The sequence below is a fragment of the Mauremys reevesii genome, linkage group 2 (genome assembly GCF_016161935.1).
Source record: "Mauremys reevesii isolate NIE-2019 linkage group 2, ASM1616193v1, whole genome shotgun sequence".
Lineage (NCBI taxonomy): Eukaryota > Metazoa > Chordata > Testudines > Geoemydidae > Mauremys > Mauremys reevesii.
Window position 1 is genome coordinate 87346675 of NC_052624.1, and position 25490 is coordinate 87372164.

The 25490-nt window shown below is 42.3% G+C and overlaps 1 protein-coding gene across 9 annotated transcripts in view; it reads right to left on the bottom strand.

Annotated features, from left to right (window-relative positions):
* The window catches only part of PDE1C (phosphodiesterase 1C), a 533093-nt gene that overhangs the window by 74077 nt on the left and 433526 nt on the right, over window positions 1–25490 (bottom strand). For all 9 annotated transcript variants that reach the window (XR_005594060.1, XR_005594059.1, XM_039524494.1 and 6 more), the window contains 5 exons: window positions 22433–22533; window positions 17773–17901; window positions 6839–6940; window positions 5380–5500; window positions 1997–2078 (listed from right to left, as the gene is read on the bottom strand). Coding sequence is in view for 7 of the 9 variants with exons in the window: in XM_039524494.1 (XP_039380428.1) it covers window positions 1997–2078; window positions 5380–5500; window positions 6839–6940; window positions 17773–17901; window positions 22433–22533 (535 nt within the window). In the remaining 2 variants the exon portion in view is untranslated. The remainder of the gene's footprint in view (window positions 1–1996; window positions 2079–5379; window positions 5501–6838; window positions 6941–17772; window positions 17902–22432; window positions 22534–25490) is intronic.

Below are 25490 nucleotides of genomic sequence, written 5' to 3' on the forward strand. Positions count from 1 at the left end.
TCTCTCAGTGTTGGCGCCGTGACCACACTCGTACTTCAAAGCGCTGCTGCGGGAGCGCTCCCGCGGCAGCGCTTTGAAGTTTTGAGTGTAGCCATGGCTCTGTGTTGCAGGTAGGGAGGGATTAAGATTAAAAGGTTAGGTGACCAGACATGATTTGAATAAGAGCCTATTAGTACAGATGATTAACTGAACTGTCTGAACCTTTGGAGACTGGAAAAATAGGAATGGAAGTATCCCAAGAACTGGGACTCTGAGGAGGTTTCTGGCTCTGAAGCTTTACATGACAGTGTGAAAGGGAATGTGAGAAAACATCTGAACTAGGGACAGCCCTAAAGCACAGATATGGATCTGAACTTCTCCAAAGTTCAGGGATGTTTGGATCTAGGTTTCCATTCATCCCATGACTGTGCTGGGGACAGCTGTGAAATTTCATCCTTTTACACTTTTTTCAGCTTGGTTATAAAAAAGTTTGGAGGGAAAAACAAAGTCACTCATCCGCTCCCCCACACCTTTCTTTAAAACTTTCTCCCTCTGCCACATTTTTAGTGTCAGTGGGTGTGTCTACACGGCAATGTAAGCCCTGGGTTAGTACAACGCAAGTTAGCATACCCTTGGTTTGTCAACCTATGGCTTGAGTGTCTACGTTCATCTGCAACCCCAGGATAGGGATTGTTGAACCTTGAGTCCCAACCTGGTGCTTCTAGCATGTACACTGTATACAGCATTATGCGGGCCAGAGTCAAACCACCCATATCCCAGACTTCCTAACACCTGCCCAAAATGTGGTCGCTTTAGTCCTTTGTTCCTGGTGCAGGGAGGGAAAACCTGACTGTGCATAAAACTTGACTGTCCAGAGGTCAAAGAAAGTCAGCCTGTGGAACTGTGGGATATTTCTGATGGACTCCCAGAACACGAGTCCAGTGGGGCCGCATGTACACTGCAAATCCATACAGTTAGAACTCTGGGTCCTGGCTTGACTCAGGCTTATACCCTCCCCCTTTGTGAGTTCCTAGGACCCTAGGTCTAAGCCCTGGGTTAGTGGGATTTGTGTGTAGATGGAAGTGGGGTTAGGCTTGAGCCTGAGTGCAAACCCTGGGCTTACATTGCAATGTAAACATACCCAGTGTTCTCTCAGTTACTCCTGCTGTCCCTTCCACCCACCTGTCCCTTTCTCTTTCCATTTCCTCTGCCCCTTGTTCCTCTCCTTCCTTCATTCCCCCCATTCAACCTCAGAAGCCCATCTCCACAACTCCCAGTATCTTCTCTTGTCCCCAAACTCCTGCCCGTCTCTAGGCTGCTTCTCCCCTCTTCCTTGACCCTCCACAGTCACAGATTTATTGCCCCCTCCCCATTTCCATGCCGCTCAATAACTTTGGGATCATTCTCCCCAAATCCCATTCACAGTTTCTCCTGCAGACGTAGGAGGTGGAAAAGGAAGCACTGTTTTGGTTTACTGCAGGCTTTCACCTCCCTTGCTGGATGGGGAGTGGGGAGATGGGGCCAAGAAGCAGTGACTGGAGCCAGTATAAGGTTGGGGGTGGTGCTTGCTGACTGGAAAAGTTGGAACAGTGCTGGGGGGTTAGAAGGTTAGGGAATCAGTTAAATGAGCAAAACAATGACTTTAGTCAAAAGTTAAAACAACATGTATTGAAGCCAGGATCCCCGCTTCAAGTGTCTTCTGCAGTGCTCAGGAACCAAGGAGCAGCCACCATGCAGCCATGCATAGTGGTTGGTCCAGCAGTAGTATTTGTGTTAACTCAGTTCCCCTTTAGTACAACTCTCATAAATCAATTAAATGTGATAGCTGTTCAGCTTAGAATCATCCATTTAGGGACAATAACGCCAGTGCGATTTCCTCCCCCCGCCCCTCCCCGCTCTAAACTAATTCAAAGTGATGAGAGCCCAGAATGATCTTACTCCCGTTGGGGGGAGAATATTTTTTTCCCCTTTAAACTGCTGCTTTGCATCCTAAGTGAAGTACATTGAAATGACATACCTATCTGAGACTGGGCTACCATAGTAGACTTGCGGTCACACAGTGGGGAGAAAGGAAGCCCTAGTTCTGCTTCTTTGTCACCCTGGAGAAACAAAATTGAGAGCATATTAGAATACACCAAAAGTCGCTTAACATCTGTAACAGCTCTGGACACTGGAAGGGCCTCTCTTTTTTTTTAATTGAAGCTCATGTTACATCCTTAATTGCAAGACTCAGTTTTTTAAAGGAGAACTTTGTTTATTCTGAGCATCCAAATCCTTTTCTTTAAGAGCTTCTTGCGGACACGTATCACCTCACTGTCCAACTACAGGCCAACCTCCTCTTGCAGCAGCAGCACCCACTCTATTCTGCATGCTCCCCCACCCTATTCTGAAGAGGCAGCTCCCGTTTCTCTTACACAATTTACATCTACATCTAAATATAAACCACATAATCCTATTTCTAAAACATCTACTCAGGTAAATCTTGATTACACAGCACTCTTTGCCTTTTGGGTGTTTCTGTGGAACACCTTGAAAACCCAAGAGGATTCTATACAGCACTTCTCATGTGAAACCAACAGGTAATGGAACTCTATTATTAGGGTAAGTCCACCAAGAGAAAGTATCAGTATTTGGACTCCTCCTCTAGGGTTTGAGTTCTATTTGTATTTCTTTATATGCATTTGTATCTGCACAGGGTGGATCTCACCACTTCAGATCCCCCCTCCCCCCGAGTAAAATACTGAAACCCTCAGTGTGCTACAGCTGGTAGGACTGTTGCCCAAAAGAAATGCTGAAACTCAGAAACCTGGACACATTTTCCAGCTACCAGGACTGCATGCCCTCCCCTGTCATCACACAATTATGCAGGAGATCAAGTGTTAAAATCCTTCTGTGCCAACCCTTTTCACTATGTGCATTCAAAATGCATTTGCTCAAAACACCCTTTAATTTGTTTCACTCTAAAACAGACAACTGTGAGCAGAGAGGACAATCATTTACATGAGCTAACATACATTTGCCAGTATTCCCAACTGACCACTCAGATTTAAAATAGCTTGTAAAATATGCTAGTGTCAATGCTTTAAATCAACATCCCGCTCTAACTTGGTTGAGCACGGTGATGATGTTCCAAATGGTTGTGACTGGGAACCAAAATATACTATAGAAATTTAAACTACCATAGAAATCAACTGTGGGCATGAGAAGTCCTGGATGTTTCTTTTCTGTGTTTGTACATAGTCAGGTTAAATGGTGCCTCAATCATGACTGGGGTCTTTGGGTGCAATAATAAATAAGTAACAACACTCTTCCATTATTGTATCCCTTTGGGTCCTGCATATTCTTGAGTCTGCGTAGTCACCAGTTCTTCGGTGATCTTATATGTACTCAATAGGTGACTATTCTGCAAGAAGTGTACTGCCCTTCTGTCTTGCAAAAGCATAAAGATGTTGTGAGGTGAGATTTTTCTTAGCACGTATATCACCATCTCTTGGAAAGTAAATCACTTTAATGGTTCCAGACCAAGGCTGGTAGTGTCCTTGTTAAATTGGGATTACCGCAATATGTTTACATTGAAGGCTTTTCATAAAGCTGACTGAAAAGAGCTACAAAGGGGTCTCACTAAAGTGATGACTGGGCAACAAAACGGCAGATGAAATTCAGTGTTGATAAGTGCAAATTAATACACCTTGGAAAAAATAATCCCAATTATACATACAAAATGATGGGGTCTAAATTAGCTGTTACCACTCAGTAAGAGATCTTGGAGTCATTGTGGATAGTTCTCTGAAAACATCAGCTCAGTGTGCAACAGCAGTCAAAAAAGCTAACAGAATATTAGGAACCATTAGAAAAGGGATAGAAAATAAAACAGAAAATATCATAATGCTGCTATACAAATCCATGGTATGCCCACATCTTGAATACTGTGTGCAGTTCTGGTCACCCCATCTCAAAGAAGATATATTAGAATTGGAAAAGGTGTAGAGAAGGGCAACAGAAATGAATAGGGATATAGAACAGCTTCCAGACGAGGAGAGATTTAAAAGAGAGGAACTCTTCATCTTAGTAAAGAGATGACTAAGGGGGGAATATGATAGGGGTCTATAAAATCATGAATGGTGTGGAGAAAGTGATTAGGGAAATGTTATTTACCCCTTCACATAACACACAACCCAGGGGTCACCCAATGAAATTAATAGGCAGCAGGTTTAAAAAGAAACTAAAGGAAGTACTTCTTCACACAACGCACAGTCAACCTGGGCAGGGACACAACCCCATGTTCAGGGGGTCCCTAAACCTCCAACTGCCAGAAGCATCTGACACTGGACACTGTCAGAGACAGGATGCTGGGCTATATGGACCACTGGTTTGAACCAGTATGGATATTCTTATGTTCTTATGGTAGGAATTTTTTAAATTTCAAAATGTTGTCCATATTTTGAAATTAAGATAAAATAATAAACTTCAGTGGCATTTTCACTGATCTTTTTTCTCCCTACGTTTCAACCATCTATGGAGCTAGTCAACATTTGGAAATATTAAAAAATTTTGAACTTGGAGAGGGAAAAAGGTCAATAAAATGTTTATGATTTTTCTTCTTTTTTTGACCAGCACTACCTTTTAAAAAGTTTGTTGCTATTAAATAAAATTTAAAAAAATAACTTTTATTGTACTTAAAACAAAAAAAACCCAACCCTTCTTAGGGCCAGTTGGAGGATCTTATGAGTATCACACAGGAATCAATCCTGTGTCTGGCCCTGAGAGAGGTGAGACCAGTCCACATGTCTACAGAAAGAGCAACATAATTTTTACCATTTATGATGATATATCTCTGTAATCTACAATGTACTGAGCTTTACTGGTTTCCATGACTTCATAGCAAAGTAGAAATCAAAATGGAGTTTTGAAGTGGCAGCAGAGTCAGGTCAAAGAGAAATAGGAGGACTCATTATTGAAAGAAATGATAGTCTGGACCTAATGCTGAGTGCTTTCACTTAGGTACACCCAATTCCTGAAGATCTTCAGTGGTTGGCAAGCTGTGTATTATGTTAGATATTCTGCCTTTTGCTCATTAGAAATACGCATTCTCACTCAGGGGTGCTGGGGATAGTTTTGCTAGATGTCTGAAAGATTGAGAATTTCCAATATATTGATAAGGACAGCATATCAGACACTAGCTTACAATCAGACATAGCAGTGGAATCTCACTGAAGTCAGACGAAAGAAAAACTGTATCTACTTTGCTGCTACAGTGGGCATCTTCCCTATGAAAAATATAAGTGAAAGAAGATGTTGACCTATAGGATTCATTCTCCCTCTCCCATCCCAAGCCCGCCCACTCCATCTCTCATTCTGTCAGCAAAACTACAAAATAATTTTGTAAAGTCCCAAGGCTACCTGTCTGAAGAACTCCTCTAGCAAGGACATGGTCCAGCGATGATGAAGGTCCCAGGCCTTGGCTGGATGACTGATGTCTGCTGTATGCAACAACAGCGATAAGGCTTTCGGCTTGTCGATTCTGCAAACGCAAATGACTGAACAAGTTAATTGTCTGCACCAGTATTGAAAGAGAAAGAACAAAAACCCAGCTAAGCAAGTAAATGAGGCCACCATAACCTTTGACTGGGCTACTAATAGATTGATTTGTGTGTTTATAAAACTTGACAACTATGAAAGATTAATCTAACTTCCCTAACATAAACCTTTCCTTTAGCAATGGAGTCATTCAAAAGCATAACAGGAAACTCAGAGCATTAGTCTCACTTATTTTCTTTGAACAGTTTTTGTGTGCGAATGAGTGAGCTTTGAATGTTCCCGATATTCTCAGTTTGGGCTGGGTTAAAGTCCATGAAACGTCAATCAGTAAATAGTTCTAGATTATTTTAGTCTGTTGACTTGCTTAAACAATTAGGGCTTGATTCTGATCTCACAGTGATAAGCATGAACAGTAATTCCATGTAAACCATGTGAATTCCACCGGTAAAAAGCTGGTGCAGGTAAGAGATCAGAAAAGAAACTCAGACTCTTTGGAGGCACTACAGAAAGCTGAAATCTTCTTAAAGCCATGCCACTGAGGGGCTAGCCCAGGAGCCATGTGAATTATGATGGATACTGCCATGCAGTAATCCCAATCTCTCGCTGCCCCAAACTGTCAGGAGTGCTGCAGAAGCTATACACATAGCTCCTGAGAGGAGTCAGCAGCTAGTATCATCCGTGTCTGATTTAGGTACAGTGTTGGCAGGCTCCCGGAAGACGTGTGCCAAGCCCTCCTTGGCTGGAAGAATATTACCCATAATTCAGAGTTTTGAGAGTTTGGATAAAATGCTGCGTGTGGGGTGGGGAGAGAGAGTAGAGGAGATACTCAGGGCTCTAAGTGGCTCACAGATGATCATTGGAGAGGAGAAGGCCTTCCTCATACTGTTCTGCCTGCTCTATAGCATACACTTGCCCTCTGCGGCTCTGAGATTGCTTCCCTATTGTCTCCGATTACAGAGCTGGCTCCCTGCAGTGGAGGCACAAGCTGTACTCTGTGCAGCCCGTGTTGCTCCCAGTGCCTGTGACCTGAGGCCATAATCAAGCTCTTTCATATGTGCCCTTTATCTTGTATTGTTAAGAAAAGGAAAATGAATGGGCTGGTTTATCCCAAAGCTTTGCTATTTAGATGCTGTGACCTGTCAGAATATCATACGGGCACGTACCTGAGTGCTCACATGTGAATTCATTCAAAATCCAACAACAGAAATAGACATGGACATTAAAGGGTCCTCCGGAGAGAGACTTTTTAAGTTTAATACAATTGCAAAGTACCAGCTGAAATGCAGCCCTTCACTGCACACAGTGTCAGGAGGTGACTCACCCTTCTGGCTGCTGCAAAGCATTCTTCATGGCTTTGATTTGTTGGAAGTGACAGGACATATCAGTGGCCAACACCATCTCTATCACCAAGGCCCTGAATTCCCTTTTGGGCAGATATCGAGCCAAGAGAAGGGAGGAAAGAGAAAGAGAAACAAGTTAAATAACACTGCTGTTTCTTTTGTTGGGTAGCTGCAAATCACTTCTGACATTTCCACTCTCCTCCACTTGCGTCACTGAACTCTTCACTTTATCAGGGCAAAAGAGGAGAGAAAGGAGGATCTCATGTTGTAAATACCAGCCACAGAGCAAGCAATTTAGTCAGATGATTAACTCTTGCTAAGAGAAATCCTAGAGGCTTCTGACAAGTCCATTACGGTCCGCTCTTTTCAATTAAACACAAAGCTCCCAAATCGATTTCTTCTATAGGAGGCTCTTAAAAGGAAGCAAGCAGGCTGTTCAAATAGTCTGCATGCCCTGGGTAGGAGCAAGTGAACTTTGAAACACAACCGTGTATCGACTTACCTTCTAAATCAGTTTTAAAATAGATTAGTTAAAGAAACACTAAATGGCTTGTGTAGATGTCTTAATACTTGTATGGAAAGTTCATGTATGTTAACTTCATAGCTTGTGCAAACTGAACTTATTGCACACACTGGGGCTCCTTGCATCCCTCTTCCTCCTTCCCCCCCAACACCATTCCCCTCTTTTTCTGGACTTCCTGAACCCTCTCCCCCTAAATCTCTTCCTTGCCAGGGTCTTTCTGTACCTCCCCATTTTCCATCCTCATTTCAGGCTCCTCCATTCTCCCCTCCATAAAAGAGCTCTGAGCAACCCCATTCCCACTTCTCCCATACCTTTCATTATCCTCCATGGCAGGGGCTCTGTGTGCTCCCCCATTCACCCAGCCCTCCATTGCAGGGTCCCCCATTCCTGCCCAAGGCAGGAGCTTGTGCACCCCTCATTGCCCTCTCCCCCACAGTAGGGTCTCTCATTCTTCCCATGCCCAGGAGGTCTGCGTGCCCCATCCCCCTACTCCCCATGCCAGGGGATTAGTGGGAATCCTAATTATTCCCTTCTCTCAATTCCCATTTTGCCCTCTATGATAGGATTCTGTGTGCCCCCCCTTCTTCCCACTCCCCATACCAGGTCCCCCATTCTTCCCACTACCAGCGATTCCATGCGCCCCATTCTCCCCACCCCTATGCCCTTACACCCTCTTCTTTCTATCTAGGAGATAAGGCATTCTGAGAGTCAACATGTTAAATTCCAGAGGCAGGATGAGCAGAGACATCACCATACCATGCCACCCTTACTTCTGCACTGCTGCTGGCGGCAGCACTGCCTTCAGTGCCAGCAGCTGCCACTCTCTGGCCATCCAGCTTGAGCCCCGGCACCTCTTTCATTACAAATTAAACACTGCTTGGATCAATAGGCAATAGCAGAGGTGCTTGAGGCTGTAGCTATACAAAGAGCTGGCGGGAGGTTCATGTGTTCCCCTATTTCTGCCTTTTGGTTTTCAGATTTTCTCCCCAAATCAATAGGGTTCTGGCCCTTCAATGCAATGAATATTCTCTGAAATTTTGGGACTGGACGCAGTGTTATCACGTTAGACAGACGGAGAAATGTCATTAAGTTGTGGGTGTTTAACTCTAACCCTAGCCACCCCATAGCACTTTTTTTTTCAAATCAATTTTTTTGTTCAAGTGTATCACGTTGTGCTCCTGATATTAAACCTTCAAACTATTCCACAATGAATAAATGAATGAATAGTTAAAAAAAAAATCCTACTTGGGAAGGATCAGATTGAAATCCCTTAGAAGTCAATGTGGATTTTTTCCAGAACTTTAAACCATCAAAACTTTCTGGTCTATCAGATATACAATCTTCTTTCTATTTTCAGTGACGTGCTCAGTGAGTATGTCCTCAGATTTGTTTAGCAATTTTGATGAAATTCCCTGCTTAAAGATTAAGATGATTGAATACTATGGTAGTGAGGGCCATAAAAGTGCCTTAGATGGAATTAGAAATATTTTTTAATTGAAAATGTGTGAAAATACAACTTTTTGCAGGTTTTTGATTGGAAAAGCCCACTTCATTTGGAAACTGGGCTCATATTCACCAGAAACAGGCCATTTTTTTAAAAAAAATTATATTTCCCTATGATCTTTTCATAGGGATATGGCTTCATCCTGAATTCTAATCTAATCTTCCAATACATCAGGGGATTGAGTCATCCTGCTGGGACAGGCAACTGCAATTTGCAAAGCCCCTTTCTCCTCCACAGAGCTGTCAGGGGCTGCTGTACTCCAGAGGGAGGGCACATGGTATTTGCATCACTGCTGTCCCAGAGGGGTTCTTGTTGGAGAAGAGCAGCTCTACCTTGGAGCTGGCTTTCCACGGGAGTCCCACCAATGGAGACAGCCTCATGGACACACGGAATCAGCACACCTCATGGGTGCCCTGGCCACATACCCTGCTCACTTTTCTGGCTGCTGTGGCAGGCATTTGAAGATGCTTCCCAACATCTCCAGATGGACTTTCCACCAGGAGGGGACTACACATGCATATTTTGGTATAATCATCTAGGGCAGAATCAAAGCTGCAATGTTTCCACCATGGGATAAAAATCCTATACATTTTTGTAAGTAATATGGTAATACTTCTATGCTATCTTTACCACTGATTACTGCACCTGGAGTAATTAATTATGCATTCATGAGTCACAGGTGTACTGTAGTTCTATCAGTAGGCTGGGATCATTGATCTCTGGTCTGCTTTAATTTACAGGCATAAATTCTTTAAAATCTCTTGCATTGTTCCAGCTGGAGACCACTTTAACCCGCTCTTTAGGACAACTGTCCTGAGGACGTTCACTTCATGAAATGCTGCATAATAGTTTTTGATGTTTTGTTCCACGCAGTTTTTCTCCTTAGCCCCACCCCAATTTATGCTGTGCCCTACAGAAAGAATTAAATCCCCATAAAGTCACAGAAATTGGAGTGAAAAAGGCCTATTGAGGTCATCTAGTCCATACCCGGGGGCCCAATAGCAGGATTGCTGCCAACAGCATAGTGCTTTGTCCATTCCACTTCAGTCAAATGCATGCATTTTTGTGCATAGCAGAAAATTATGTATAAACCATGGATTGTGGGTCTCACTTTTTTATTCTTATGGAAAATAATAAAGGAAGGAACAACATTGCCTTAAAGGCAACATTTTCAAAGGCTGGCATTACTCACAAAAATGTGCATGCTTGCGCACTGCACGCATACAAATACTGGATTTGGACAAGAAAAATATATAATTGCTTGTGCAAATGACTGTCTGTTACATGCCCAAATGAAGATTATGTGTAGGCAAATTTTTCATCTTGAACCTTCGCAAATGCATCCCTAAAAGTTTCAGCCAGCCTACAAACGGCATAACTGACCTGCAATAACAAAACATCAGTAACACACACGGCATTATATGGTATGAGAGATCACATGCCCAATTGTTGGATCACAACTCCATGTCCGCTAACAATGGTTTATGAAAACCTTCATTAGACACTATTTCCTGAGCTGTACACTGATAGGAGCTGAAGAGCTCAACATTTTCCAGATGCCTTTTTAATCTTGTACTTGCCAGTAAGGGCTTGTACTAAATATGCTCTATTTCAGTAAACTGCATGGAAATTATTAGCAGAGAAATAGAGTGCCAGAAAAGAGATCCATAACAGTATCTTGGAAAGCATCTGTTCTCTTTGCAATTTATTTTCTTAATTCAGTGCGATCTGTTTTAGTTTCAGTTTTATAATTTACCTGTTGACTACTTTAGCAAATGGGATTTGTCAGAGGAAGCAACCTATCAACTTTTCAAATATTTAACAAGCAGCAGAGTTCTTTAATGTGAAAGAGAAAAAGTGCTGAAAATTAAAGTAAGGACTAAGCTCTTTTCTCCCTGATCCCACAGCAGACCTCTTCTGGGCTCATCTGCTGTCCCCACACATGGAAAAGCCACAAAGAGGTCTGCTGGTGCTGGTTGGATAGAAGAACCTTCCCTGAAAACACATTCCCAGACTAGAAAGATTAAACCCATAAAATTGATAAAACCCATATGCACAGGCAGACACATTTCCCAAGTCTATCTTCACTTTTTCTATTGCAGTCTTAAATCTTAATGTGACCTCCGTTCAGAAAAGGCACTTTAGCGCATGCCTGAGTCTTGTCCAGAATCAGGGCCAGGGCCTATTGCTGTAGGGGACATTCAAATTATCAGATAGCTCAAAATGAATAAATAAACCCAAATTTGGATGTGATAAATCTTTAAAACTGGTTAGGCTAAAATTTTCAAGAATACCTTCTGATCTAAAGGGCCTCGGATTTTTATTGCCCAGATTGAGATACTTTGGGCCTGATTTTTTTTATTATTATTATTATTTTTTTTAGTATCTTAAATTGCTGTTGACCCCATCTATGACTGTGAGTTCTCAGCACCTCTGGAACAGGTCCAAGGTGTTTCAGGTTAGACACTCTAAAATGGAGGCACCCAAAATCAGAAGCTGCATTTCAAAATGTTGGCCTTATGGTACATCTGAACAATGACATTATTCTGCAGCAGCTTCATGTGCAGCAGCTACAAAATAAGGCCCTAATGAAGAAGGAGGAAAATTAAGCAATCTGGAAAAGCTTCAAACCTAACTAAACCAGATAATGTATTTCTTAAAGGAGATGTGGTACTCTTAGATTCTTCAAACATAAATGAGATACCAAGGAACATGCATTCTGACTAGAGCTGGGCCAATAACTGATTTTTCAGTTCACTGGCGGTTCTGAAAAATAAATAAAAATTCAATTCGGGTCAAACCAAATTCAAAAAAATTCCAAACATTTTTGGTGAATCAAAGTCTGGTTTGGGTAACAGCTTAGAGCTTCTCAATACCAACTGGAAAAGGAGTGCAGAGGGGTTACAAGGAATCTCTTGGGTGTGGCATGTACATTCTAGTTTACCAAAGAGTGTCAAGTGATGTCTTGAAGCTTTCGTCACTTTGGTCATAAACATCATTGTGAAATGTATGGATGGATACTATGTAGACAGCTATGTATATACACTGAAAATGTATTCTTACAGTCATAGACTCATAGACTCTAAGGCCAGACGGGACCATCGTGATCAACTAGTCTGACCACCTGCACATTGCAGGCCACAAAATCTCACATGCCCAACTCCTGTAATAGACCTAAGCCTCTGTCTGAGTTACTGAAGACTTCAAATAATGATTTAAAGACTTCAAGTTACAGATAATTAATGGTTACAGAACACCAATTATATTAGTTTAAACTTGCAAGTGACCCCATGCTGCAGAGGAAGATGACCCCTGCCCCAAGCATCTCTGCCAATCTGACCCGGGGGGAAATTCCTACCTGACCCCAACTATGGTGATCAGTTAGACCCTGAGCATGGCAGCAAGCCCCACCAGCCAGACACCTAGGAAAGAATTATCTGTAGTACCTCAGAGCCCTCCCCATCTACTGTCCCATCGCCAGCCATTGGAGATATTTGCTGCTAGCAGTCACAGATGGACTACATGCCATTGCAGGCAGCCTCATCATACCATCCCTTCTGTAAACTTATCAAGCTCATTCTTAAAATAAGTTAGGTTTTTTGCCCCCACTGCTCCCCTTGGAAGCTCTTCCAGAACTTTATTCCTCTGATGGTTAAAAACCTTCATCTAATTTCAAGCCTAAACTTGTTGATGGCCAGTTTATATCCATTTGTTCTTGTGTCAACATTGGGGCTTAACTCAAATAATTCCTCTCCTTGCTTTGGTATTTATCCCACTGATGTATTTATAGAGAGCAATCATATCTCCCCTCAGCCTTCTTTTGGTTAGACTAAACAAGCCAAGCTCTTTGAGTCTCTTCTCATAAGGCAGGTTTTCCATCCCTTAGATCATCCCCATAGCCTTTCTCTGCACCTGTTCCAGTTTGAATTCATCTTTCTTAAACATGGGAGACACTGTATTCCAAATGAGTGGTGCCTTGTATAATGGTACTAACACTTCCCTATCTCTACCGGAAATACCTTGCCTGATGCATCCTAGGACTGCATTGGCCTTTTTTATGGCTGCATCACATTGGCAGTCTAGTCATCCTGTGATCAACCAATACACCCAGGTATTTCCCCTCCTCTGTAACTTCCAACTGATAAATCCCCAGTTTATAGCAAAAATATATGGAGATATACCTATCTGATAGAACTGGAAGGGAACCAAAAGTTCATTGAGTCCAGCCCCCTGCCTTCATTAGCAGGACCAAGTACTGATTTTGCCCCAGATCCCTAAGTGGCCCCCTCAAGGATTGAACTCACAACTCTGGGTTTAGCAGGCCAATGCTCAAACCACTGAGTGATCCCTCCCCCTCAAAGCCTTGTTGTTAATCCCTAAGTGCCTGACCTTGTACTTCACACTATTAAATTTCATCCCATTTCTATTACTCCAATTTTCAAGATTGTCCAGATATTCCAGTTCTCCTCTATATTGGTAATACCTCCAAACTTTGTGTCATCTGCAAATTTTATTAGCACACTTCCACTTTTTGTGACAGGATCTCTAATAAAAATGTTAAATAAGATTAGTCCCCAAACCGATCCACTAGTAACCTCCCTCCAGCCAGACAGTTCACCTTTCAATATGACATGTTGTAGTCTCTCCTTTAACCAATTCCTTATACACCTTTCAATTCTCATATTAATCCTTGTCTTCTCCAATTTAACTAATAATTTCCCATGTGGAACTGTATCAAATGCCTTACTGAAATCCAGATAGATTAGATCTACTGCGTTTCCTTTATCTAAAAATTCAGTTATTTTCTCAAAGAAGAGATCAGGTTGGTCTGGCACAATCTACCTTTTGTAAAACCATGTTGTATTTTATCCCAATCACTGTTTACCTCTATGTCCTTAACTACTTCCTCTTTCAAAATTTGTTCCAAGACCTTGCATACAATTGAGGTCAAACTAACAGGCCTGTATTTTTTTTTCCTTTCTTAAAAATAGGAACTATATTAGCAATTTTCTAGTCGTAGACTATGACCCCTGAATTTACAAATTCATTAGGCTTGCAATTTCATGTGCCAGTTCCTTTAATATACTTGTATGGAAATTATCCACCCTCCACCCCAATTTAATCCCATTAAGCTATGTCTCGGGGCTGGTCACCAGCAAACGTGAAAACCAGGTTTTCTGTCAAACAATGGATTTTTATATTGTCTCATTCACAATGGGTCTTCTATCACCAAATGCAAATGAAGGATTGCAGCGACTTCAGAAAGAAATGAACAGGAAGAGGAAAGGAGTGGTGTGGGAAGGGGAAGTGGGGAGAGAGAAAACCCTATCTGGAGGAGTATATCAAAGGTTTGCTCCACTGTATTTGGGAGGCAAAGATGACGCCCGGTTGCTTTTCACTCAGGAAGTAAAAGGACAGTGATTTTGCTTCATGAAAAAGGGGTCTCAGCCAGGCTTGGTTGAACATGTTGGAGATACCTTTGGATGTAATCATTTTCTTTTGACAGCAGGTTAACCTGTTAGTCAAGTTTAGTCTCTAGAAAGCTTGTTATGATTTTGTTTTATATGTAACCATTTGTTTCCAATATTCTTACTCACTGTTACTAGGATCTCTGTTCTTTGATAATAAACTTATTCTTGCTTTCACCATAAATACAGCCAAGTGCTGTGGTGTTAAGCAAAGTGAAGGTCCTGAGCTGAATCTTACACGTTGGTATATACTGGTCCTTTGGGAACAGCAGGCCTGGTAACTCTGTGAGTGTTCAGTGGAGAAGGAACTGGACACTGCAGGAAATGCTCCTAGGACTCGGGGGGTGGGTACATACCTTTTGCTACCTGTACAAAGCATGTGGCCTGCAGACCTGCCTGGAAGCAGTGCTTGTGCTGCCAGAGGCTGTTGGTTTCAGGGAGCTGATCCACAGCTGATCCACAGCAAGCACAGACAAGACTCCTTTACACTACTAAAGCCAGGTGGTGGTGAGGTGCCTCATAACCCTGGGTACCCTGGGGGAGCATTCCCATTGGGACAAATAAAACATGTTTGACCTGAAATGTTGCTTCCAGGTGTTTTTAAAGGCCCAGGTTCACAAAGCAGGAGCTGCTGGTGGTGCCCCTCTTACAACTTTTAGCCCAGTGATTAGACAAATTTCTACCAAATGTATGAATAGTTTCAGGTCAACCAAAATAGCTTTTTTCCAGTGAATAAAGTATTCACCCAATTTTTTTTGCCCAGTTCTAGTTCTGTCACTATGAAGAGGAGGGGGTAGCTTCTACTCAAACAACAATGTTTTAAAGTTTCAAGACTCAGATTATTTTTCTGAAGATTGTGCTCAAACTACCAAGAATATGGTCAAAAGCAGCTGCTAAAAATCTACTTTGTAGCCAATGACACATGACCTTTTACTGTAGCCCAGAATGAATTATTGCTTTTCATTTAATGGACAAAGCAATGCACAGTTCCCCATTAAAGTTACGCGTGTAGGGAGTGGTGGTAGGGACACCCCAGTGCTATTTATTTAATTTTGTTCTCTAGGTAGAATTGTATTTATTATCACAAACAGTTTAGAGCCTGAATTATTTCCCAGTGTTGACACAGTGCTTCATCTTTCTAAGACAGATAAATCCAGTTTCCTTGTTTTGTACTGTGTGTTGGTCTTTGAGATAAGACTTTCCATGACCCTCTTCATTGGCCAAAACTATCTCCCCCACAAAATACAAGATTGTACAGTTTGCTCTGCTTATGCAGTTAGCTGATGGCCTCCATCCAAGAGGTTGTAGCATTTCAATGACTGCATGTTGTGATCTGCATTGGGATGAAAGATGAGGTCCCTAAAATGATATTATGAGGAAGGAGGCGGGAGTAAGATGGTAAGAGAGAGAGGAGAATGGAAGAAATGAAGAGAATCAAGCAAGCGGTCATGTACCATAGGCCCACATTTAAATTTGAGGACAGTGTAGTTACAGTAGCGATGAATTTGTTCCATTGTGATTTGTACATCCCAAAAGGGGGTGGGGGAAGTTAAGGCAAAATTTAAATTCCTCCCTTTAATTTTTTTTTCCACTTTCTTTTCTCCTCCCTCATCAGCTCCCATTAAGTTTCAGTAAGGTACTTAAGCACGGCCTTAATTCTGAACACCGAGTAGTCCCACTAACTTCAATGTAGATACATGCTTTAGTACCTTGCTGAACTGGGACCTTAATTTCCCTCTTCCTTGAAATATCATCATCATCATCGGTACAGAAACTTCCATGCCAAAGCACTTCACAACCTGCATGAATCCAACACTACTGAGGTGCCACGACCACTTGGGTTATGCCAAGGGAAAAATAGGCCCAGTGTGTTTGTAGAAAATTATGTTTATATTTTAGATACTGTAGGGGAAAGTTTACAATTTAAAAAAATCTGTTTTCCTTGCTATCTTATATATCTAATTTGAGTGAAAGCAAGTTGCATTTAAATTTTTAAAAATTCCTTACAATACTGAATTTAAACACAACAGCCTCATGCTGTTAACTGAAATCGTTCAGCTTCTTTTCACCGTGCAAGATGAATGAAATGCAAAAAGTAAAAAGACAACCTAGATCTTGAAAAATAAATTAGATTACAATACCACGACCCACAGAGTGGGTTTTATTCCTTTTTCAAGATTCTTGTGACACTTTCTGAGTGTTAACGTGTTTTTTCCTCAGAGTTTGTCTGTTTATGAATCCACAAGATGTTGAGTGGCTTGTCATACTTAGCCTGTCAGCCATAGCAGACATAGCCAGACAGCCGCAGAAAAAACACAGAAATTGGGCTTGTTTTTGGCTTAATTGGCTTATGAGTTGCTTGTTGGCTAGTTTTTGGCTTGTAGCTTATTGCGTGAAAGTTGGCAACTGTGATCCATAGTGATGACTTTTGAATGAAACAAACCACATGTGGTTCTGGGGTTTAGGCCGGGTGCTCAGATAGGGGTACATTGTTGCCCTCCCTGGCTCCACCTGTCATGAGGGTTTCTGTGCTGAGAAGACTGGATGAGTATGGAACACAGACCCAAGAGAGAAGGAAGAGGGTGAACTTTCCCTCCCTGACCCAGCTTACCAGAGCCCAGAGAACTACTGCTGAGTGCCCTCAATTTCCATTGAAGTCAATAAGAGTAGAGTGTGCTCAGCACTTTGTTCAGTTTGAATGCATACATGAACCAGTGTATGTTTGTCTGCAATAAAACGTGATGGGATGCTTTCACTCCAGTGAGAAAGAACTCAGATTAATACAATTCATTTAAGATTCTTCCTGTCCAGCCCAGGTAACTATATGTTTTATGCATAATTGTTATTTTTAAAATGTCAGATATTTCATTTAAAAAGGAGATAAAAAGCCCTCTTTCAGTTTGAATAATCTGTTATTTAAAAAATGCCAATTTACATCAGGAGTGCCTGTTTTAAATTACACCTTCTTCTGGCTTTTTGGCATGTCTGTTACGCCCACTTATTCGCTCTGGGCCTGATTCCCATTTACACTAAAACTCATTTATAATGTTCTGGCAGTATAAACGGGCCTCAGACGGGGCTTAATTGTAATTTATGGTTTTGTGTAAATGAAAATCAGGCCACCAGTATATTCACCTACACAGTGATAAGTGGATGAAGGGAGATCTATGAGAGACTAATGAATAGATTCCATTATAAGTTAAATAACTTCACACATCACTTCTGAATTTAGTCCTAAGAGCACAGCAGATGAAAATGAGAGGGGTAAGAATAGGATAAAGATTTTTAAATATCCTTTCTCTTCATAATAAAAATACAGCTGTATATTATATTTTGATGGATACTATTATTCAAAGAAATGTAGTAACTACAAATGGCCCAGTTGTAACTTCCCCAAATGGCCTTACTGCTTGTTCTTACCTCCAATCATCCTTTGAGAGGTTAGACAAAATGTTCATCTCCTCATCATCTTGCAAAAGGCGATAGGCTGCACTGACATGGTGATTTTCGAGCACAGATCGGTCATTGTACAGAATGGCTGAATCCGACCTAGAATTTAAAAGAATGTAGAAAAAGTTATGTTTCTTTCCATTATGTGTCAGTCTCGCCTTCAGAAATATTACTATGATTCACAATTACAGACTATATATTGGTATTTTTATAGTAAGTGTAATGCTGTATTCATTGGGAAAAACATTAAGACGAACGGTTGAAATTCACCTCAGGGGAAAAGCCTTGCACAAAACCACATTTGCTGCTTAAAACCCACCCAAATACTGTGTTAAAGATTTAAAAGGAGTGCTGAGAGACATCTGGCTGCTAAATACTACATAAATATCAGTCATTGGGTGAAACAATGAGGCTTTTGCTCAATTCTTACTAAGGTAAAACTCTTATTTTGTGTGAGTTAGGGATTGCAAGATTGGTCCCAGTATTATTTTCTGAATTGATTATTTTATACAAGGAATTCATAGCGCAACCATTGCCACCATAGACCTCCTGCTGAGAACACCTGACCTTTGACACAACGGTGAACATTTCCAAAGGCACAAAGAGCAGTTAGGTGCCCACATCTCACTGAAAGTCAGTGGAAGTTAGATGCCTAACTACCTTTTGTGCCTTTGAAAACCTCCCCCAAAAGAGTTGTCTGCTTCCAAAATGGCACTGGTCTAGCCAAGTTCCTGCCCATCTAATGTCCTGCAGTGCTCTCCAGTGTTTTCAAATATGGCTACCACAACAACCGCTGAGGCATTATAAACACATTCTATGGCTGCAGGCATGGCATTCAGCAGGGAGAGGTACTGGCGAAGGCTGCTGATGTGTAGTTTCCAGTTCTTTGTGGTTTATTGATGAATATCTATTTTCTGTTTGTTTCATTCAATGAAATGTTGGCTTCTTCTTCTGTTTCTTTCAACTTGAAGAAGAAACATAACCAGAATGCCTCCAAATTATTCCAGCATGGCCAGGGCTGGCCTTACCATGAGGTGAACTGAAGCAGCCATATCAGGTGCCAGACTGTGGGGGAGGGGGAAGGGGAGGCCACTAGGACCCAGAGTGTAGAAAATTGTGTCTGCTGCTGGTGCATATGTATTCTCTCTGCTCTAGATGCACAGAGATGGTGGAGTGCTGTGCTGGAGGAAGGAGAGCACAAGAGACATAACAGGCAGGCAGGAGAAAAGGTGAGAGGGAATAACAGAAATCAATAGGAGCTGCAGGGAGAGAGAGGAGGAGGAGCCTCTTATGTACATCTCTAGCAGCCCTAGGAGCCTGGACTGATTAACACCAGCTTCTCAGGGAGCTTCCTGTTTCCTGCTGCTTCCCTGAACCCACTTGAGGAGAACAGGCAGGAGAAGTAGTAGGACCCAGTTAGGCCCTTAAGATGCTGATATCTTTCCTCACTCAGGCCCTGCTACCAGCCTGCTTATTTGTCCCCTTCAACTGAGTGTTGAGAGCCACTATAGCTGGCACAGAACAGCAGTCATGAGTGAAAGAAGAAAACTCCCTCTGGGGCAGCATTCAGAAAAAGAAAGAAAGCAAAGGAAGCTTTTCTATCTAAGCAGGGAGGAGCTCTCCTGAGAAACATAGACACAAATGTTCACGGTGAGTCTTCTGGCCCCAGTGGGGATGTGAGTGGTGAGGAGATGCCTGATCTTCCAGTTAGTCAGAGTGCAGGTGACCCAGCAGCTACTGCAGCATCCATATCTCCATCTCAAATGGATGTAACCATGCACATTCCTGAAGAAAAGTGTAGATCAGAGAAGAGTGTGGTGGAGGCACAAGAAACAGCTGCTGCTGAGTTTAGTTCCTTAAGTCAAGATGATCCGAGGAACTTCACACTGGTAGAGGAACTTCACACTGAGTAGTATCCTGAGGGACTTCCTTTTACTGCATGGGCCACAGCAAGTGAAAAACTTCATGTTCCCCAAAGACAATGAAAATAGAAGTTTCCATCCAACACATTACTGGTGTGAAATCCCCAATGATGACAAAGTGGAGAGGCCATGGCTTATGTCCTCAAAAAAACCAGAATGCTGCATAATGTTTTTGTTGCAAACTCTTCCAGTCTAATGTTCCAGCCACAATGGGTTCTACAGGAACAAAGGATTGGAAAAATCTGGCTAGAAATCTGGCATGCCATGAGAAGGCAGCAAATCACCAGAGAGCATTTCATAGGTGGAAAGACCTTGAGATAAGGCTAAGGTTAAAGGTCACCATAGATGATCAGCATCAAGAGAAGATTGCATCAGAGTCTCTTTACTGGCAAAATGTTCTGAAAAGGCTCATTACCATTGTGAGAATGCCTGCTACCCAAAACCTTGCACTGCATAGCACTTCAGATCAGTTGTATGTGCCAAACAATGGAAACTTCCTTAAAATTGTGGAGCTGATGGCTGAGTTTGATGCTGTACTCCAGGAGCATCTAAGAAGAGTCACCACCCAAGAAATGTACACACACCACTATGTTGGAAAAACAATTCAAAATGAGATCATAAAGTTACTGGGAACAAAAGTCAAACAGAAGATTGTGGCAGATCTGAAGTCAGCAAGCTATTACTCTGTTATTCTGGACTGCACACCTGACATCAGCCATACGGAACAAATGACTTTAATGGTGCGTTTTGTAACAACAACAGAACCTAGTGAAAATGTCCCTGCAATGGTGACTGTCAGAGAGCATTTTTTAGAATTTATTGACATTGATGATACTATAGGAGCTGGTATGACAAATGTGCTTCTTAAAAATCTGGAAGATACGGGAATTGCAATAGCTGACATGAGAGGTCATTCAATGCATCTATGTATTTTTCTCTGCATCCACTCATGGATGGCAATTTTTGAAGCAACATCTCGGAACATCCTCTCTGACACTGAAAACACTGAGTGCCACACGATGGGAAAGTCAAGTGGAGGCGATAAAGCCTATCAAACACCAAACTGGGAAAATAGATGATGCCATAGTTGCCATTATGGAGGATAATGCTATGACAGGAACTGTTCATGGGAGAACAGTGGCAGAGGGAAATGGAATCACCAGAAACATACATAACTTCAAATTTCTGTGTGGCTTAGTGTTGTGGCATGACATATTGTTTGAAATAAATGTTGTAAGCAAGAGACTCCAAGGTGTTGACCTTAATATATCTGGAGCTATGGAACAACTGGACAAAGCAAAGTCATACCTACAGTTTTACCAGTCAGATGAGGGATTTCAAAACATTCTTAAGAGTTCACAGAAGTTGGTAGAGGAACTTCACACTGAAGCTATTTTCCCACCCATTCAAGAATACAAGAGTCACCGAAGAAGACATTTTGATTATGAGGCATAATCCCATAAGAGACCCCAAACAACAATTCAAAGTTGAATTCTTTAACCAGGTGCTAGATTGTGCAATACAGTCAGTTGAAGAACGTTTCATGCAGCTCAAGGAGCACAGCAGTATATTTGGGATGCTGTATGATATTCCAAAACTCCTCACTATACCAGAAGAAGACCTACACCAGCAATGCAGGGCACTAGAGACAGTGCTGACACATGATGACATGCGCAATATTGATGCGAGTGATTTAGGTGATGAACTGAAAGCCCTTTCAAGATACATTTCAGCAGAATCAACTCCAAAGGCGGTTCTGGAATATATGTGCACATATAAGATGACCACCTTCTTTCCAAATGCTTTTGTTGCTCTGCACATACTTCTAACACTTCCTGTAACAGTTGCCAGTGGAGAACGCAGCTTCTCCAAGCCGAAGTTAATAAAAACACATTTACGCTCCACAATGACACAGGAGAGGCTGGCCGGCCTTCCAACCATCTCAATAGAGCATGAGCTGGCCCAGACTGTGAACATTCAGCAGAAAGCAGTTGAAATCTTTGCAACCAAGAAGGCTCAGAAAGCACCACTTTGTTTATTCAAACAGATGAAAATGCCCGTGTTTACTATGCAGACCAGAAAAGTTACATTTGCTGTTCAGGTGTTTGAAAGTTATGTGTTACTTAACATTTTTGAACAAGGCATTTTAAGTTGTTAGTTCTCCTTTATTGGGGGTAAGCAGAACAGTACCATGAGAGGAGTAGAACAGGAAGAAGGCAGAGACCTTTCAAAGTTTTGGCCCAAGCGAGGGGACATGGGGGCGTCATTTGAGCTCCCCACCTCAGGTGCTAAAATGTTGTAGGCCAGCCCTGAGCATGGCCGACCATTTATTTAGCAACTGGCAGCTTTGAAATATGAGTTATTCATCCAAATTCTCTTCTATGTGGCATCAGTGTAAATCTGAGCCCAAGTCTCATTTTTTGAAGTGCTTAAATCATGTGGCATCAGTGTAAATCTGAGGTTATTCTATTTTAAGTCAGTGAGTTACTCCAACTTTATGCTGGTGTGACAGAGGGATTTGTCCCAATAAATGGAAGACATTCATGATCACAAAATATAGTATATCTCAGTTTCTTGCACTTACAATTCTTTAACCTATTCTATATATTAAAAGAAAACACAAAACAAAAAAGAGTCCCAGAAGAGTCAGGTATAGACAAAATGAGCATTCTTCCCTCTTTTCCTTAAGTAATTTACAAGGGCCTCACCGTGTCTGAATGTGAAAGTTGTTGGTGGTTCCAGTATGTTCATAGTCATGGACGGCAGCTGCGAAGATCATAGCAAAGATCTCCAGCTCTGTCAGCCAGTGCTGAAAAAGAGATTATAGAGCAGTCAGATAAGCTGTCATTTTCTCAGGCATTAAGGCTTTCATCTGTTAAGGCAAGCTCTCTCTTGCTGACAATACACACTGCACATCACTGACCTTTCCCTACAGCCTGTCAGCTGTTCCAAAGCAAACTTCTCCAGCTCCTACATGAAAGCTGAACCACTGTTTTTCCTCAAGGTGGATCAAATAAATTAAACCCTGGCAAAATATTTTAAATTTTTTTACACTAAAAAGTCTGAAGCAAGGGAAGGAGAACATTTACTTTCTTTAAAAGGAATAAGAGGGAAAAAAAAGATGCAAGCTCAAGAAACGGAGCATGTGCAAAGATACACACAAAATACAAAAATATACACACAATATAAAATACAAATGCAATCAGCTATGTTTGCCTAGAATAGTGATGTTACAAGCCTAAAATACACTAGGATCTTGCTAATTCCCAAAGACTAGGAGACCCTTTATGAATTACTGAATTGTGTGTATTGACAAAAAGGCAAACACCTGCAATATTAAAGCAAGAATGTAATTCTAGTTATTTACTTATAATTAATTGAAAAATATTCAGAAAGTCATGGGGTAACATTTTCAAAAGCACCCAAATGACGTAGGAGCCCAAGTCCCATTTTTGAAGTGCTTAAATCAATTAATAATTCTGTGCCTCAGTTTTCCCACCTAACAACATGCACCTACCCTCCAGGAGTGCCATTAGGATTAAAGTAGTTTGCATAATATACTGAAAACAAAACACTAGATATTGTCAATACTACTAATACAATTAGATGAATCTGCAGCTTGGAAGCAGGGATAACCCTAGATTTTGGGAACCCTACAAGTTGAGTGATCCCTCAACCTCTGCATACTCACAGCACCCCCACTGCTGGCCATCTCCTGTGTGCCTGTAACACCACTCCCCCTCTGTAGTAATCCTGACCCTCCCCCACCGGCGAAGTTCTGCAGTCTCAACTGTCCTAAGGCTGGTGTACAAAGTCAGATTTCATCCTAAAAACAATATGTCAGCAGTAAAATATTTTGCCTAGCTCTAAAAACCATCATCAGAACTCGCACCCTTTTTCATAGAGATTAAGACTAGAAGGGACCCCCTGATCATCTAGTCTGATCTCCTGTACATCAGAGGCCCCCAGTACCATCCAGCACCCGCACACTAAACCCAACAACCCAAATTAGAGCAAAGTATTACAACCAATGAGAGATTAGACTATGATGTGCCACAGGCAGGGACTAGAAGGTACCGAGGTGCACCAGTGCCCAAGGCCACTGCAATGACAGGAAAATGATGAAATGAGATACACCCAGACAGGGCCGCCCAGAGGATTCAGGGGGCCTGGGGCAGGGCTGGGTCTTCGGCGGCAATTCAGCAGCGGAGGGAAGGACCCACTGCCAAAGAATGAAGCGGCAGTGGTAGAGCAGCCTAAGTGCCGCTGATCGCAGCTTTTTTCCCTTCCCCCCACCCCCCCGGCCGCTAGCAGCGCTTGTAATCACCGGGCGGTGCGGCGAGGTTTTGGCAGCACTTCAGCGGTGGGTCCTTCACTCGCTCCAAATCTTCTGCTGCACTGAAGGACCCGCCACCAAAGACCCAGAGCAAGTGAAGGGCCTGCCGCTGAAGTACCACTGAAAACCTGGAGCAGCTCGCGGGGCCCCTGCGGGGCCCGGGGCAAATTGCCCAACTTTCTCCCACCTCTAGGCGGCCCTGCATCCAGATAATCCTGACAAGTGACCAGTACCCACACACTGCCGAAAAAGGCAAAAAGCCCAGTGGTCACTGCAAATTTGACTGGGGGAAAAATTCCTTCCCAACCCCACATATGGTGATCAGTTAGATCCCGAGCATGTGAGAAGGAACCAATTAGCCAAGAACTTGAGAGAAAAAATGCTTGGTGCCACCTCAGAGCCCTGGCCCTCTCCACTCAATGTCCCATCTCCAGCTGTGGCCGTCCCTGATGCTTCACAGGAAGAAGATTTAAAAAAAAATCCTAGCATACATTTGGGGGAGAAAAAAATCCCTTCCTGAACCCTGCAGATGGCTGGCTGAATCCCTGAAGCATGAGCTTTAGGAAAATAAGACATAAACCAGAAGTGAGCCCCAGGGCTGCTGAGCCCTGCCCCCAAACATAACAAGTAATATCATCATATAGTTACACTCATAAATGTGTCGAGCTTCCACTTAAAGCTAATTAAATTGTTTGCCCCCACAACTACTGGGCTGTTCCAGAACCTCACCCCTATGATGGTTAGAAACATTCTAATTTCAGCTTGAATTTGTTCTTAGCCAGTTTATAGCCATTAGTTCTTATGCCAATATTATCCTTTTGCTTGAATAGCTCTTCAGTCTCTCTGGTATTTACAGAGAGCAATAATATCCCTTCTTGGCCTTCTAATCCAGTCTTCCAAGCTCTTCCAGTCTCCTCTCATAAGATAGGCAGTTTGTTCCCCTGATCATCCCAGTAGTTCCTGTTGGCAGTTTTATTCAGATGGACACTGTGTGAACAGGCATGGAGACTGAACTACTCTCTTATCCCTACCCATGTTCCCTCCAGAATTAGAAGAGAGCTGGAGAACGTTTGTGGTGGTGAAGCTTTTGTTGTCTCTATGTTGCTGTGTCTGTCCTGAGGATAAACAGCATTTACTATTGACAAGGAAGATGACTTCAGTCTTCAAGCAACATGGAGGATACATCCATCAATGGCTAGTAGCCAGGATTGGCAGGAATGGCGTCCCTAGCCTCTGTTTGCCAGAAGCTGGGAATGGACAACAGAGGATGGATCACTTGATGATTACATGTTCTGTTCACTCCTTCTTAAGCACCTGGCATTGGCTACTGTCAGAAGACAGGGTACTGGGCTAGATGGACCCTCGGTCTGACCCAGTATGGACAGTATTATGTTCTTAACATAATTCTGATAATGTTAAATTACATCAGG